General features: G+C 42.3%; 1 protein-coding gene across 1 annotated transcript; it reads left to right on the top strand.

Annotated features, from left to right (window-relative positions):
• Positions 1-1,057: 1,057 nt before the first annotated feature.
• Positions 1,058-13,095, top strand: CHGB (chromogranin B; the record flags this gene model as incomplete). Its single annotated transcript, XM_080813984.1, has 5 exons — positions 1,058-1,106; positions 4,777-4,823; positions 5,331-5,424; positions 10,103-11,853; positions 12,706-13,095. The coding sequence occupies 5 exons, from the start codon at positions 1,058-1,060 to the stop codon at positions 12,787-12,789; spliced, it is 2,025 nt and encodes a 674-aa protein (XP_080670110.1). The 3' UTR covers positions 12,790-13,095.
• Positions 13,096-16,310: the final 3,215 nt, after the last annotated feature.

Raw genomic sequence — 16,310 nt, forward strand, 5'->3', positions numbered from 1 at the left:
AAAGGGTAATAACCTAAATAAATGACCATCAGAAAGGGGGCTGGTTAAATGAATTCTATTAATACAGTCAATGTAATATAGTGCAGCCTTTCAAAAGAAGATGCGGCTATGTATGTTTCAAAATAAATTAAGCCGAAACAACAGAAAGTGGTTAAGTAGTACAGACTCTGCAGAGGGTAATTAGAAAACTTGAGGAAATAGAAGTGGAAGAGAGACATTTATAGTAAACCCTTTTGTACCATCTGACTTAAAAACTGTTTACCATGTGTATATGTTATGTGTTCAGAGAGAGAAAGAGAGAAAATCACGAATACCACGTAGGTAGGTAGGTAGGTAGGTAGACACAGATAGAATAATGGGTAGGTAGACAAATATAAGACCAAAAATTTGAAGGAACAGCAGGCTCCATATTCTCCAGCTACACCTTTTATTTTTAAAGCCATCATTCCTTTTTCCACATCCCCCCCCCCCCCACCCTTTAGTCCTCTTCAGTTATTAGCAGTTTTATCCTCCGCTGGGTAATGAAGACACAAACCAGACTCAGTCCCTCTCACCAAAACCGCACACCATACACAGCCTCCTAACACTCGCTTTCCGATTTGGAGGTGGGGTGGAACGAGATGAGGAATAAGCTTGAGCAATCTCAGAGGGACCTCAGTCTCTCCCTTCGCGTCAGATTTGCACTACCCCCCCCCCCCCCGCCCTTTAGCCCTTCATTCCTATGTCCGCCTTACTCCCCACCCCCGCTCCAGACTTCAAGCACCCAGGAGACTGGACTGGCGTAAATTTCCTCCTACTTGCGCTGCGGCCCCGGGGGCAGCCTCGTGACGTCAGGGCTGAGCGAGGGGGCGCCGCCTCCTGGGTTCCCACCCCTCCTGTCCCTGCGGTCCGGCTTGCCCTTTAAAAGAGCGGGGGGCCTGCGCCAACCGCGCCACACCGCCGGGACCCGGACCCGCAGCTGCTTTCCCGGAGCACCTTTTTCTCGCCTTCGGCCCGCATCTCACTCACCGGTCCAGCCCCCATCCTCTTCTCCGTGCAGATTCGGGAGAGCGGAGCCATGCAGCCGGCGGTGTTTCTCGGCCTCCTGGGAGCGGCGGTGGTGGCCGGTGAGTGGGTTCAGCCGGCTATTCAGCACCGTGGACAGCGCTAGCCTGGGTCTTCCTGACCCTTGGGAAAGCTTAGCTTGTATATACACTGAGAGAGAGGAAGGGTTGAGATAAGCTTTCTCCTTCTTGCTTGACAGTCTTAATTACTGAAACTCCCTGCTTCATCGTCTGACTTGGAAAAAGCCAGAGGGCTTCCTAGCCCAACCAGAAGAGTCTCAGTCTTTTCATATCTGAGTTTTCCTGTAGATAGAGAGAAACGTGCCTGTGCCTCTAAGGAAACCCCACATTTTGTGCTCACTTCTAATATGTCACATTCTCTCTACCTGCTAAAACCTTAATATGTAACTGGAATTAAGTATTTGTTTGGTTTTTCAAAGCCAGAGGACTATGGAGACAAAAGAGTACATGTATTATGGTATTACTTGGCACCTGCTTAATTTCCTTTATTACTATTTAAATATGATGAGATGAAAGTAAGTCTCATATGTATATCAGATATCTTTCTCTTAACATGTTCCTCTATGTGTTCACGTATATGTGTGTACAAGTTTAAATTTTTTTGCATTTTATAATTCCATTTCTGGGGAGAGGTAATTTCATACCCAAATTAATGCATTTTAAAGTTATGAATGGAAACTGCAGTAGATATTTTGACTTTTGTAGTCCAGGAAAATAACAATTATAAAATAACCACAAAGATATCCTTGAAGAAGTTAAAAAAAAACAAAAAACATCATTTCAGTCAATTTGGGAGAATGAAATTTTAAGTAGCAGGTATTTGACAGTGTCTCTTGATGTGTGGAAGACTATAGGATTAATCTTTCAAACTACTCTGAATCTTGAAGAAATAATCTCTGAAGATTTTAAAAAGTGTGTGTGTGTGTGTGTGTGTGTGTTGAAGTAAAATCACTAGACCATTAGGAAGTAAATATGCTATCACCAGATTAAACTGGAGGTTTTCTGTGGCTGTTTTAATAATCTCATAGGATATTGTTCTTATCTGAGATTGCAATTCCTAACTGGAACTGAGGTATTGCCACCCATGAATATGAAGCTTTCATTGACAGCAAATGCTGGATTCCAAATATAAAGACACAAGATGAAAACCAATGATAATTTATCTTATTGCAAGCTACACACATTCAGAATTTTCTAACATTCTTGTCACTCTTATAAATTGTCTATAAATGTTCTTAATCTAAAGAAAACTAAATGAATATTTACAGTCTTTCCCAGTCAAAAATATTTTCAGAAAGAGATTGCTTAAAGTGCTATAGCTATGCTATGCATTGACTTTGGACTACAAAACAGTGTCATTTGTGAGACTTATTTAACTATAGTGGTGAAATATTTATAGCTCCTTTATGCAAGAGAATATTTTAAGAAGGGTTCACATTTTAATATTGGCTAAAGTTGAGACATTATTTTTTTGAGACATTATATTCTTTTAAAAAATTATTGAGCTATAATTCACACACCATAAAACCCATACTTTTAAAGTGTGTGACTTAGTATATTCACAGATTCTGTAATCACTATCAAATGTGAGAAGTTTTTCATTATGCAGCAAGAAACCCCTATACCCGTTAGCAGTCATTTCCTGTTCCCACCTTCCACAAATACCTGGAAATGAAACATGGTAGCCTTCCAGCAAAGCTTGCTATTTAGCAAAATCACAGGGCTGAAGAAACCCTCAGGAAACCATCTGGTTCATTTCCTACCCTTAAGAGCTTCTGAAGGGAGATCCATACCTTTCTACAGTAGCTACTGGGCGCTCTAAAAAATTAATATGAGTGAAGTAACTCAATGATATCCACATTATACTGGGTAAAATAGTTTCTGCATTCAGATGAGGTTGTTTAACTTTTAAAATTATAGCTGCATTTTTATTCTGGAATCAAACCTTAGTTTGATAGTCTTATGATATAGAATACTTTGGAAGTTATTCTTAGGTTTATCATACAATATAATTTGAAGATTTTCTACCATCTGAATACTTCATTTCTATCATAATCTTTGGGTTTTCTTTGGTGCCTCCTGAATCCTAATTTATATAAAAATAAGTTAAAACAACCTTAGGGGGATCAATGCATCTTTGGTTATTACTTTGCTGTCACAGATTCTATTGGAGGAAATACAGTAGAACTTAGATGTCTCACCAAAATGCATAATGCACTTTTATAAGGAGACCTTAGCTCCTTTCCAACAGAAACAGGTCGGAAGAGCCTTAGTCAGAGAAACAAGACTGTCTTGCAATAACAAACATGAGCTATAAATTGTTTAGAGTGATAAAGAAAAATATTTCTCTCCACCAAAATCTGATGACTGTAAATACTTTGGCAATGTCAGTAGTTAATAAAAGCACCTATTTTTACATTTGTGGGGAAAAATGTTATTAGCAAGAAAATGCATTACAAAGAAGGTTTAGTAAAGCTAGATTTTTAAAAGGCACCTTCTAGTTCATTAGAGGAGTAATTCTCTTAGTTATTTCTTTCTGGGGAATTTTACAGATTTAAGTCCAAAGAATAAGTGCCAGAGTGGAAATGTTCTCAAATAACAGCCATTTGGGGGATAAAATAATGGCCTAGCATAATGGACCCTGGGTGCCAAAGGTAGGCCATCCAGATCTTGTCTGAACTACATTTCAGGAAGATTGTGGGGTCTTCATACCTTGTTAACCACTTCTCAAACAGTTTACACATGAATTTAACATGCTGGATAGCTTTGGGCTTCTTGAAACAATTGAAGTAGATCCCAGGCCATGCTTGAAGAAGGAAAATTCAGTAAGGTGAGTACACGAAATAGGTGTTGTATTTCGAGATTGAGCTCTATGATCTGTAACTGATTAGAGGCAAGCAGTTAAAAAGACTTGGAGAGCAAACATTTTGTGAGAAGAGGTCAGGTCGCCAGTTAAAAATAAACTGCATTTGCCTAGCTTTCATCTCTGCTGTCTGAGAGTTTCACTCTTGCTGGTTTCATTTAAACTAAGTTTTAAACTTTTTATTGAAGTGTAATACACATGAAGAAAACTGCATAGATCATAAGCACACAGCTTAATGAATTTTTCACTCATTGAGCACATCTGTGTAAGCGCTACTCTGATCAATAAACAGAATTTGCCAGGGTGCCTGAGTGGCTCAGTTGGCTGAGCATGAACCTCTTGGTTTTGGCTCAGTCATGACCTCAGAGTCTTAGGATCAAGCCCCACTTTGGGTTCCATGCTCAGCGGGGAGTCTGCCTGAGATTCTCTTGTTTTCCTTCTGCCCCTCCCCCAACTTCTTCCCTCTCTCTTTCTCTTTCCCTCAAATAAATAAATAAATCTTGAAAGAAAGAAAGCAAACATTGCCAATATCTCAGAAGCTCTCTGTGTCTTGGTCTGGATTTGAATTATAATCTATATAAGACGGTATTCATTTCCAAATCATGTTTAAGACATTGCTAGGGAAAACAGCTGTGGGGTATGGGTGTGTGTGTGTGTGTGTGTGTGCGTGCGTGCACTGGGGCAATTATGGCTCCTGGACCAATTTTCTTCAACTATTTCCATTCTGCTCAGCTGTGACTGCCCCCTCTCCAAATAATGTGCAAGGGGTGGGGGTGATTTTGTGAGTTTGGGGCCACACAGCTTCCAAAAATCAACTGAAGTCTTCCCATTTCTTTTTCTCCTTCAAAGCAGTCAGTTCTGTACCAGTGGATAACAGGAACCACAATGAAGAAATGGTAAGTTTAATTGGACGTCCAGAATCCAGACTTTTATCTAGACTCTAGATTCTCCCACTCCTTATCATACCAAACCAAACCAACCAACCAAACAAACAAACAAACAGCAACAGGAAACCTACAATATAGTCTTATAAAGCCAGGTTTTCATCCCTGAGGGAATTGGAGGCAAAGAATGTCCCTCCTGCTCTGGGCTCTCACTTCCTTTCTGGATGTCTTCAGTGCCCCTAAGGATAGCTGTGATCACCATTTTCCTTCCAAACTGCAAGAAGTGGGTATTTATGTCTCTTCCCTTGTGTAATCTCGACCCAGTGCTATTTTGCATTGTTCTGTGGAGAAGCCTCTGAAATTTCACTGTAGTCCTGTAAATCTACATTTCTGCCCCAAGGATCCCACATCAATACAGGCCACAGAGCCAAGCCTCTTGCTACAGCAACTCTGGGTTGAGTTAGTCTGTCATCCCAGTGACACCAGCTTTTGCCAACCTGCTCTTGGGTTTCCCCCCAGGTGACTCACTGCATCATTGAGGTTCTCTCAAATGCCTTGTCGAAGTCCAACGCTCCACCCATCACCCCTGAGTGTCGCCAAGTCCTGAAAAAGAGTAAGTGTCCTACACTGCAGGAAATCTTTGTCCTTCCTCCTGCTTTCATTACCTTCCAATTTACCACCAAATGAAAGGGCACGGGAAGGGCATAATGCAATGGGAAGAGTGCAGACTGGACGAGGATCTGGGGAGATCGAAGATAATGACTTCTAGTCCCATTCTGCCACTTCACAGCTATGTGGCTATGGGGAAGGACTGCTTGCCTTTCTGGGCTTATTTTCTCAAAGTAAAATGAGGGAGATGAACTCAATGATAGCCTTTGAGTTAGCTATCAGTTCTTAAATTCCTTGGTTCCAGACTTTGGGTTTTTAGAACAGCTTTCACTTGGGTGGAACTGTTCTGGGAATGCTGGAAGATGAAAGGATAGAAGGAGACCTTAAAATTATTCTTCTCTTTGCCTTCTGCTCTTCTGACAGTAAGATGTTAGAAGCTTGAAGAATGACTTGGGAACTTCTGGCCCCTTTACACGACAGATTGTTCAAGCCATCTTAATTTAGAGCTGATTAGAATGGGAGGTACTCCCAAATGGCAGAGAACTAGAAGAGGGAGGGTAGAAGTGGAGCAGCTAGTGAGTCAGAGCAGTGACCTTCTGAATCTAGAGTGGGATGCATTCTCTATACAATCAACTTCTGTTCAAGACAAAACTTGAAGAGAAATGCAAGCAGTATCCATTGGGAGTTGATATTGAGATCAGTTGCTGTCTCTTATGCATGAAGTCAACCTGACTCAAATCCAAAAACCACTGTTCTCTTCAACACCTTCTCTGCTTTTAAATTTTTAGTTAGGCTGGGAATAGCGGATTTGTTTTTCCTGTCACCTCCAAAATCTCTCATTGCAAGATAGTACTCTCCTGCTAGTGCCACACATGAGCCCTCGTGCATAAAATGGTAAAAGTAAGTATTGGCAGTTGACCAAAAGAGTTACCTGGCAGGACTCGGTCCACCGTTGGGGGCTTCAGGGTAATCACAGATGTGGGGACCTGAACCTCTACAGACCCCATGAACAGTGGGAGGAAGCTTCCTTACCAAACCCAGCTTACATGTCTTTCCGAATTTCTCCCCAACTTTCTTTTTCAGCCATTACAGGGAATGAACACAGACAGAATGAGTCTTCAGGCAGAGACTAAAGAGAGCTCCTCTGGGCAAGCCTGTCTCACTATCTCCCTTCCCCTTCCTTCGTTTACTAGATGGATGTAAAAGTGTGGGGTCTGCCATAGTCGGTCATTGAAGAACTGTGATTGCTTAGGAAGAGCTGTTGAACGCAGGGCTCTGCTTGCCTGCCAAGATCAGATTCAGCCTTTAGATTGGTTGAGGCTATAGTGATTCTACCTCTACTTAACACTGACTGTGCCCTGGAGTCTTTTGATGTCTGTTCAGAGAGACCCAGGGAAACTGGTTAAAATCAAATGACTCCTGTCTTCAGGAAGGACCCTGGTGACACTCTACCCAGAGAATTATACAATGCTGAGATCGGGAGGGTTTAAGAGCTCCCCCTGGTGGCAGACTCAGACAGCAGCCAAGGCCGGACAGACAGTATAGGGAGTAAGGCAGGATAGGAGGATAGGAAGTGACCACAAACTGGAAGGATACATGTCCTGGGCGGGGGTGGGGGGTGGGGGGTGGTGTCTCAGTTCTAGCCCCACTGCGGAGAAATACAGACTTTGTTATCAGATTTGAGATTTTTCAAAAGAAGTTAAAATCTGGATTTGTAAGCAGTATCTCCTGGTATTTAAGCATTGCCTCTGAATGTGAAATAACTAATAATGCTATTTAGGCCATGCAGAACTCACCTCTGGGTTACCAATTTGTGGCTTCTGCCCAGTTCAGTTTTCTCTCCTGCTGATATGTCTTAAACTGACCCCAAGACGGGTGGAGCTTTTTGGCCAGCTGGAAGGAGAAATCTCCCTCCTGCCCCTGGGGCACCATCATCTCCACTTCCCATTCTCTCCAGAGTGTCTGTGGAGCAAGCATACACTTGTTGAGTGAACGAGCACTTGGGGAATAGAGGAGAATCATTGTTTTCTGGCTTGAAGAGACCTTAGGGCTTACATAACCCAATTTCCTAATAGGTGCAAGAATCTCTTTGTCCAGGTTAATCTGGTCTTCCTGGCAACGGAGAGTTAAGGATGGAAGGTGCATTTCCCCCTTTTTTACTTGAAATCAAGGATGAGCTTCAACACCTTGGTTTCACAGACTGACAATGACTATGTGTGGCTAATCACAGTCCTCTGATCTCACCTGCGGGGACTTAAAGCTAAATTTAGGAAAAAGTGCTAAGACTTACGCACAAGCTGCTACAGGGAGCGCACATTTAACTGGGAAAAAATAAAAATATTCTGTTCCTGACCAGTAGGCAGTAGGAAAGGGGTGGCACAGCCCCCACCCTGGAAAGCTGAGATCCTGTATGATTAGGGCTATGTCAGCTGCCTCTCAGAATGATGTCAGTATCTGCCCAAAGCCTCCTTGCTCATCTATGCTTACCTGGATCGATGGCCCCACCTGCTTCAATGCTGCAATGGCTCTTAAAAGACAAAATCACTGGGGAGGGACCAGCTCTCAGGTGTCTGGGTATAAGAGGTCAGAGATATTTCAATTGATCCGTGAAACATGAGAATGTTATCATGCCAGGCTACCCTTTAAGGAGAAAGACCATCCACTGTTTCTTGGACATTTTTACAATGACCAATTTTTCCATTTTGCAAATGTCAGTTCAAAATGTCTCATCAGTGCCATTCAGTAGACACATAATGTGAGCCACAGATATAATTTCAGATTTCTTAGTGGCCACATTAAAAAAGTAAAGAGACAGGAGAATTTAATTTTAATAATATATTTTATTTTTATCCAATGTATTTTATTCCATATATAATGCTTACATATTTATTTATACTTATATACTTATATACATACTTACAGATTTATTTATGTATTTATTTATAAAGTTTATCTTTTTTTTTTGTTTTAGTAATATCTATACCCAATGTGGGGCTTGAACTCACAACCCCAAGGTCAAGAGTCACATGCTCTTCTGACTGAGCCAGCCAGGTGCACCCACAACCAATATATTTATAATATATATTATCTAATACATCCAAAATATTATTTCAATATATAATCTATATGAAAAATAGAAGTATTTCCATTTTTTTCAAAGTCTTCAAAATCTTGTGGGTGTCTCAGACTTACAGCTCATCTCAGTTTGGACCAGCCACATTTCAAGTATTCAGTAGCCACAAAGGGCTGGCAGATCCCACAACAGACAGTACAGATCTGGACCCAGAGCTATGAGAGGCCTTGGCTTCAGGAGTTCTCTCTGAACTCAGTGACGTAAGTTGAAATCCAAGCCTTTCTGGCTAACAATCAGACAATGCTAGCTGCATATCTCCTTTCATGAAACGCCCTTGAATTAAGGAGGGTTTAGTAAAGAAGCTATTGACATTTGGAAAAGATAGGAGAGAACACATTCAATTAAAATATCAGTTATAGGGGCACCTGGGTGGCTCAGTGGGTTAAAGCCTCTGCCTTCGGCTCAGGTCATGATGTCAGGGTCCTGGGATGGAGCCCCGCATCGGGCTCTCTGCTCAGCAGGGAGCCTGCTTCCCCCTCTCTCTCTGCCTGCTTCTCTGCCTACTTGTGATCTCTCTCTGTCAAATAAATAAATAAATCTTAAAAAAAAAAGTATCAGTTATACCATCTACTGTTGACTAATGAAACACAAAGATAACTCAGTATACTGATCTTCATCCTCAGCATCTGAGAATATGTTGGGCAGATGGGACCTGAGTGATGGAAGAAATGGTTCTTTCTACTGCTGTGCAGTTTTCTCAGGGAAGAAATACACATCCTTCTTATCACCAGTTACTAAATTATATTGCCACTGCTACATTGAGTCTACACAGTGAATTGGATTAAAAAGGCTGATAAACTAACAATTTAAAATTCAAAATCCTCCTTTGAATCCTGATACTTCCCATTTTGGCTATTTAACTTTATTTAGCTGGATTCTAGTTAGAACTATTCACATAATGCTAATTTTTTAGTCCTTACTTAAAGCAAATATGGAAAGAAGGGTCCCTAATTGTATTTCTCTGAGTCTCAATGTCCTCGTTTGTAAAAAGGGGAGATTGAATTAGAGGAATTCTAAGGTTTCTTCTGATTCTTAATACTAACATTTCACAAATCTCTATTTGGATTTTAATTTGATCATTAATAGTACCAGTGAGAGGGGCACCTGTGTGCTCAGTAGGCTAAATATCAACCTTTGGCTCTGGTCACTACCAGGGTCTTGGGATTGAGCCCGCATCGGGCTCCCTGCTCAGTGGAGAATCTGCTTCTCCCTTTCCCTCTGCTCCTCCCTGCTACTTGTGTGCACTCTCATTCTCTCTCTCTCAAATAAATAAGTAAAATCTTTTAAAAAAAATAGTACCAATGAGAAATGCTGGCTGGCTGTTATAAAAAAAGTAAAAATAGAGGGTTTTTTAAAATTATAGTTAAACAGAACCAAGGAGCTTTCATACCATTTTCTTTTAAAAGGAATCTGAGTATAATTTTTATTAACTTAAAAAATTATCCAAGTAATTCAGGCCCTTTGGTTTTGTAGTAATCACTGACACTGGTGCTTGTTGAACCACAAGCAATTTTGAAGTTACACTTATACTTCTTTATTTTCATTATAGGTAGAAAAGAAGTCAAAGATGAAGAGAAAAGTGAAAATGAAAACACACGGTTTGAAGTAAGATTGTTAAGAGACCCAGCTGATGCCTCAGAAGCCCATAGGCCTTCTGGGAGGGAGGAAGCAGGAGCCCCAGGAGAGGAGGACACCCAAGGTCCCACAGTGGCAGACACAGAGGGAGGTGGGCACAGCCAAGAAGGAGCGAGCGAACCCCAAGGGGACCTCTTCCCCTCTGACAGACAAGTCTCCAAAGAAGCAAAGCCACGCCATTCTGAGAAAACCAAGGAAGAGGACAGGAAGGAAGAAGAGGGGGAGAAATATCAGAAAAGGGAGCATGGGGAAGACGGCAGTGAAGACAAAAACGTGGAAGACCTAGGAGAGACACAGAATGCCTTTCTCAACAAAAGAAACCAGGCTACCACTAAGAAAAAAGAGGAGTTAGAGGCCAGATATGGTCTACACTCTGCTGGGCCCCCTGAGGAGAAGACACACAGCCGGGAGAGGAACAGCCAGGAGAGTGGAGAGGATACAAGAAGCCAGGAGAAACACATTCAAGAGTCTAAAAGCCAAGTTGGGAGCAAGGAAGAATCTGAGGAAAGTGAGGAAGATGCTGAGCCTGATGTGGACAAACGACGCTGGAAGCCAAGACACCACCATGGGAGGACCAGGCCTGACAGGTCCTCTCAAGAAGGGAAACCTCCCTCTGAGGAAAGGGGACACCTCCGTGAGGAATCTGAAGACTCAAACATGGGCACAGTCAGTTTAGGGGAGAAGAGGGACCACCATCCAACCCACTATAGGGCTTCAGAGGAAGAACCCGAATATGGGGAAGAAGTGAGGAGTTACCAGGCTGTCCAGGCTCCCAAGGATCTGGAGCAGGGACGATATGGGGGCAGAGGAAGTGAGGAGTACAGGGCTCCAAGACCTCCCAGTGAGGAGAGCCAGGAGGAGGATAAGAGAAATCGCCCCAGCTCAGAGCTTGACAACATAGCACAGGGATATAACGAAGAAAGTGAGGAAGAGAGGGGCCGTGAGGGGGGACATCTCCACAGAGCCAGGGGAGGGGAACCAGGTGCATATTCCATTCCAGACAACAAAGAAGAAAAACGGTTCTTGGGTGAAGGACACCACCGTGTCCAAGACAACCAGATGGACAAGGCAAGGAGGCACCCACAAAGCGAGTGGAAGGAGCAGGACAGAAATTACCTCAACTATGGCGAGGAAAGGGGTGATGAAGAAGCCCAAGGGAAATGGCAACAGCAGGAGGATCTAGAAGATGCTACAGAGAGCAGGGAGGAAGCTAGGCTTCAAGGCAAACAGTACGGTCCCCATTACACCACTGACAAGAGGAAGAGATTAGGGGAGCTGCTCAACCCATACTATGACCCTTCCCAGTGGAAGACCAGCCGTTTTGAGAGGAAAGACAACATGGATGACAATTTTCTTGAGGGGGAAGAGGAAAATGGGCTGACCTTGAATGAGAAGAATTTCTTCCCAGAATACAGCTATGACTTGTGGGAGAAAAAGCCCTTCGAGGAGGACGTGAACTGGGGATACGAGAAGAGAAATCTCTCCCCCAAACTGGATCTGAAAAGGCAGTATGACCGGGTGGCTGAACTAGACCAGCTTCTTCATTACCGGAAGAAGTCAGCCGAATTTCCAGACTTCTATGATTCTGAGGAGCAGATAACCCCACGCCATGCAGCAGAGAATGAAAAGGACAGGGCTGGCCAGGGAGTTCTGACAGAGGAAGAGGTACGGTGCGGGACTTCTGTTTAAAATTAAAATAGTTAATGTTAATATCTTCAAGACTATCTGAAAGTAATGTGGAGAAACTAGTGGGAATTGATTACCATGAGGATACAGCCCTAGTAAGAGAATGCCAACAACCTCTGGGCTGGAGTTCCATTGTCCATATCCCTACCCACTTACCCTACTGCAGCGCTTCTCAACCTTGGCTGCATGTTGGAATCACCTGGAGGGCTTGAATAATTAGTGACGTTTAGGATCCACCCCCAGGGATTCTGTATCTTTGGTGCTGGGTGCTACTTGGGCATCAGGATTTTTACAAGCTTCCAGGTGGTTTCAGTGTTCAGCCAAGGTTGACAATCATTCTTTTGGTGCCTTCTTGTTCATTTAAATTTTCATCGCTATTTCCCAGGGTAAGAAGGAACAGATGATACAGAAATTAGTTGCTGCTTTAGTCTATCTTTTTCAGCTACTGGACTATAAAAATTAGTTTACATCTCAGAAAGTTAACATGATCAGAACCATACCTGCCTAAACAATCATTTTTTCCTAATATTGAATTATGCTATTGGCATTTCTCAAACTTGAATGTGCATCGGAATCTCAAGAGATTCCTAGCTTCCGAGTTTCTGATTGAGTAGATCCTGGGTGGGGCCCAAGAATGCATTTCTGGTAAGTTCCTTGGTGATGCTGATGTCTCTGGTCAGGGGACCACACTTTGAGAACCGCCGATGTAGGGTGTCTCATATGGCTTCTAACGTATCAAAAATTCCCTTCTGTTCATAGTCCCTCAAACCACAATAAAATTAATCGATCTGGGACCTCATGCCTCCACTTTTCCTTTTCTGTATTTTTTAGGAAAAGGAACTTGAGAACTTGGCTGCGATGGATCTGGAACTACAGAAGATAGCTGAGAAGTTCAGTGGTAACCGAAGGGGCTGATGGCCATTGGAGCAAAGGGCAGTTTTAAGAAGCAGTCCTCACATTATTTATTTTCCACCATTTCACTGAAAGATACCATTTATTTACCCAAAAGCAGAAAGTAGAATTTTCTGTTCATTCAGTGTTTGACACAATTGGAAATGCTTTAATTTTTGCCAGAATGCTATTGAAAATATGAATAGCATGACTTGTAACATATCCTTTCTCGCAAAATAGACACATTAACATGCTCGTGACAATGACTGTGCTGTAATCCTTGAAAAAGAAATACATTTGTCTTGGTTTGAAATAATAAAAGATTCACCTAAGGCCAAAGTTTCATGTTCTTAGCTTCCTTTGGGCTAACAGGGAAGAGTGTGATTTTCAAACCCATTCTCTAAAGTAAATTTTAAAAGACAGCAATAGGATTTGTTGGTCTTTGGATGCAGAATAGGCAAAAAAGAAAATAAAACAACAACAAAAAAACTTTGAAGTAAAAGAACATCTGGGATATAAAGCAAAAGAGTACAGGAAAAGACATCTGTTCCCCCAGGGTAAAGAAAGATTATTAAAGAGACTTGAAGAACCTATTTCAAAAATGACCATAAGACATTTACTTTTTAAAATCCTGTTATCTGGAAAGCTCTGGGAGTAGTCAGCCACAGGTCATTTTTCAGGGCTAAGGAGGAGAGAGTCTGGATAATGGGAAAAACTCTGGACTCGGAATCAGAACAGGTAGGCTGATCCAGACAGATTCCTGGACCCTCAGGGCCGGTCTCTTTTAAGTTTTCACCATGTCATTCCGGAGGACACAGATCAACCCACTATATGCCTTTCAGGACTACTTGATGTTTTGCTTGATGACGTGGAAGAAGATGGGGCTCTGGCTCTATTACTAAGTAGCTGTATGACTTCGGACAAGTTGCTTTCCCTCTCTGGACCTCAGGTTCATCAGTAAAATACGGATACCTGCCTTATTGGGTTGTCACGAGGATAATGAGTATGCAAAACTCTTAGAATAGTGCCTGGCATATGGCATGGCGCAGGAAATGTTGGCCGCTACCATTACTAACCCCGCAGCTAGCTTCCTATGGCAAGACAAGTGGAAAGTGTCCTCTTCTCCTTCCTTTTACCTGTCATCTCATCCCTCACCAGTGGTGCCTCCCAAGGGATTGAGCCCCAGGTGCCACAGCAGTGAGCTGCTTGGTAATATACCCTTTCTAGGCTGTCTTTGTCTCCCTGTACTACTTCTTACTGGTAACCTCGCAGGTATTTCCTGGAATCAGATCCCAAATAAACAGCTTGTTCTCAACTTCTTATTTCAGGATCTGCTTCTGGGGGACCCCAACCCAAGAAACCATCCAAAGCGAGGCTTGTATTATGGCAAATGTTTTTAATGTACTACCATTATAACCCTTTGTGTTACCACATCTTAATACAAGTTACTAAGAAATACTTAACACATTGCAGTAGATTTTTTTTCTCTATTGCAGCTCGGCAGAAAACAAAATCACTAATAAAAAGGATTTAAGGGCCCAAGATGAATAGCGATTTACTCACTGGTTAAGGGAAGACAAAACACTGCAATGCACCAAATGCTAGCCTGGCAAGCAACACACACACACATGCACACAGCCCTGCTCATGAGAAGTTGCTGGCTGCTGGCAGGTAAGCATAGCACTGCACGGTCCTGGCCTCCTGGTGATGTCCCGGGCACTAACACATCCTTTTGGTTTAGTTTGCAAACACTTCAGGGCAGGGCAATGTGTAGGCACAGATGACCTATCAAGGATACAGGAGACATTCAAGAAATCCCACCTGACCCATGGTGCCAGCAAAGTGCAGTTAGGATTTCTGGGGATGCCATGCCACCATTTCCTTAGGATGAACTCAAGGACTACCCAGGCCATGGTTTTCTCCTCTTTTGATCAAAGTCATGTATGTTGATGGCAAAACATCAAGTAGTCCTGAAAGGCATATAGTGGGTTGAACTGTGTCCTCCAAAATGACATGGTGAAGACTTAACCCCTGGCACCTGTGAGTGTGACCTTATTTGAAGATTTTCTGCAGATGCAATCAAGTTAGGATGAAGTTGTTAGAGCGGGCCCATATCCAATATGACCAGTGTTCTTAAAAGAGGAGGGAAATGTGGATAGATACAGAGGACAACGTCATGTGAAGACATAGAGAGAAGATGGCCATGTGAAAATGGTGGCAGAGACTGAAGCTGGGTTGCCACCAGCCAAGAAACATCTGGGGTCAGCAGAAGCTAGAAGAGAAAAGAAAGATTCTTCCCTAGAACTGCCAGGGGGAGAATGGCCCCACTGACACTTTGATTTGGAACTTCTGGCCTCCAGGACTGTGAGACAACACATTTAATTCTCCCTTTTGGGATACTAGCAGGTCTTGGCACACCCTCAATTACTGGGGATCACTAAGAACAAAGATGGTGGCTTAGACAATCAGTTTTTTTTTTCCTTTTTTGTGTGTATGGTGGGGGATGGACAGAGGGAAAGAGAGACTCTTAAGTAGGCTCCATGCCCAGTGCAGAGCATAACGTGAGGCTCTATCTTACAACACTGAGATAATGACCTGAGCTGAAATCAAGAGTTGGGTGCTTAAACAACTGAGCCATCCAGGCACCCTGACAATCACAAAGGGTTGACAGACAACCAGGAGTTCAAGACTGAGCTGATTGGTGAGACTTATCTCCTACACAAGACCAATTTGTCAAGACTGGGAGAGGTTGCTGTCATATCCAATATGTAAGCACCAACATACAGAGTGAAGAAAAAAAAGAAACAGAGGAATGCGTTCCAAACAAAAGAACAAGATAAATCTCCAGAAACAGATCTTAATGAAACAGAGATAAGAGATTTATCTTATAGAGTTCAAAATCATGGTCATAAAAATGCTCACCATGGTCAGGTCATGAACAAAGTAAGAATTTCAGAAGACAGAAAATAAAAGTAAGTACCATAAAGAAATCAGAGCTAAATAACACAATAAGTGAACTAAAATATTCAATGCAGAGGTTCGACAGCAGATAGATCAAAGAGAAGAAAGGATCAATGAAATCAAAGACTGGGCAGTGGAATTCATCCATTGAGGGGTGCAAAAAATTTTTTAAAACTATAAAGAGTGAAGATAGCCTAAGGGACTTAATGAGACACCACTAAGTGGACAAACATACACATTATCTGGGTCCCAGAAGGAATGATAAAGTGGCAGAAAAGTTATTTAAAGAAATGGCTAAAAACTTCCCTAACCTGGAAAAAGAAACAGACATCCACATCCAAGAAACCCAAAGAGTACCAAATAAGATGAAGCTACACTGAGACACGTTATAATTAAATTGTTAAAAATTAAAGATATGGAGACTCTTAAAAGGAGCCAGAGAAAAGCAACTTGTGACCTACAAAGGAACCCCTCTAAGACTGCTGGTGGATTTTTCAGCACCAATTCCTGTCAGAAGAAAGTGGGATGATATAGTCAACGTGCTGAAAAAAACCAAAAAACTGCCAATCAGGAATACTCTACTT

This window comes from Martes martes (genome assembly GCF_963455335.1).
Source record: "Martes martes genome assembly, chromosome: 9".
Taxonomy (NCBI): Eukaryota; Metazoa; Chordata; class Mammalia; order Carnivora; family Mustelidae; genus Martes; species Martes martes.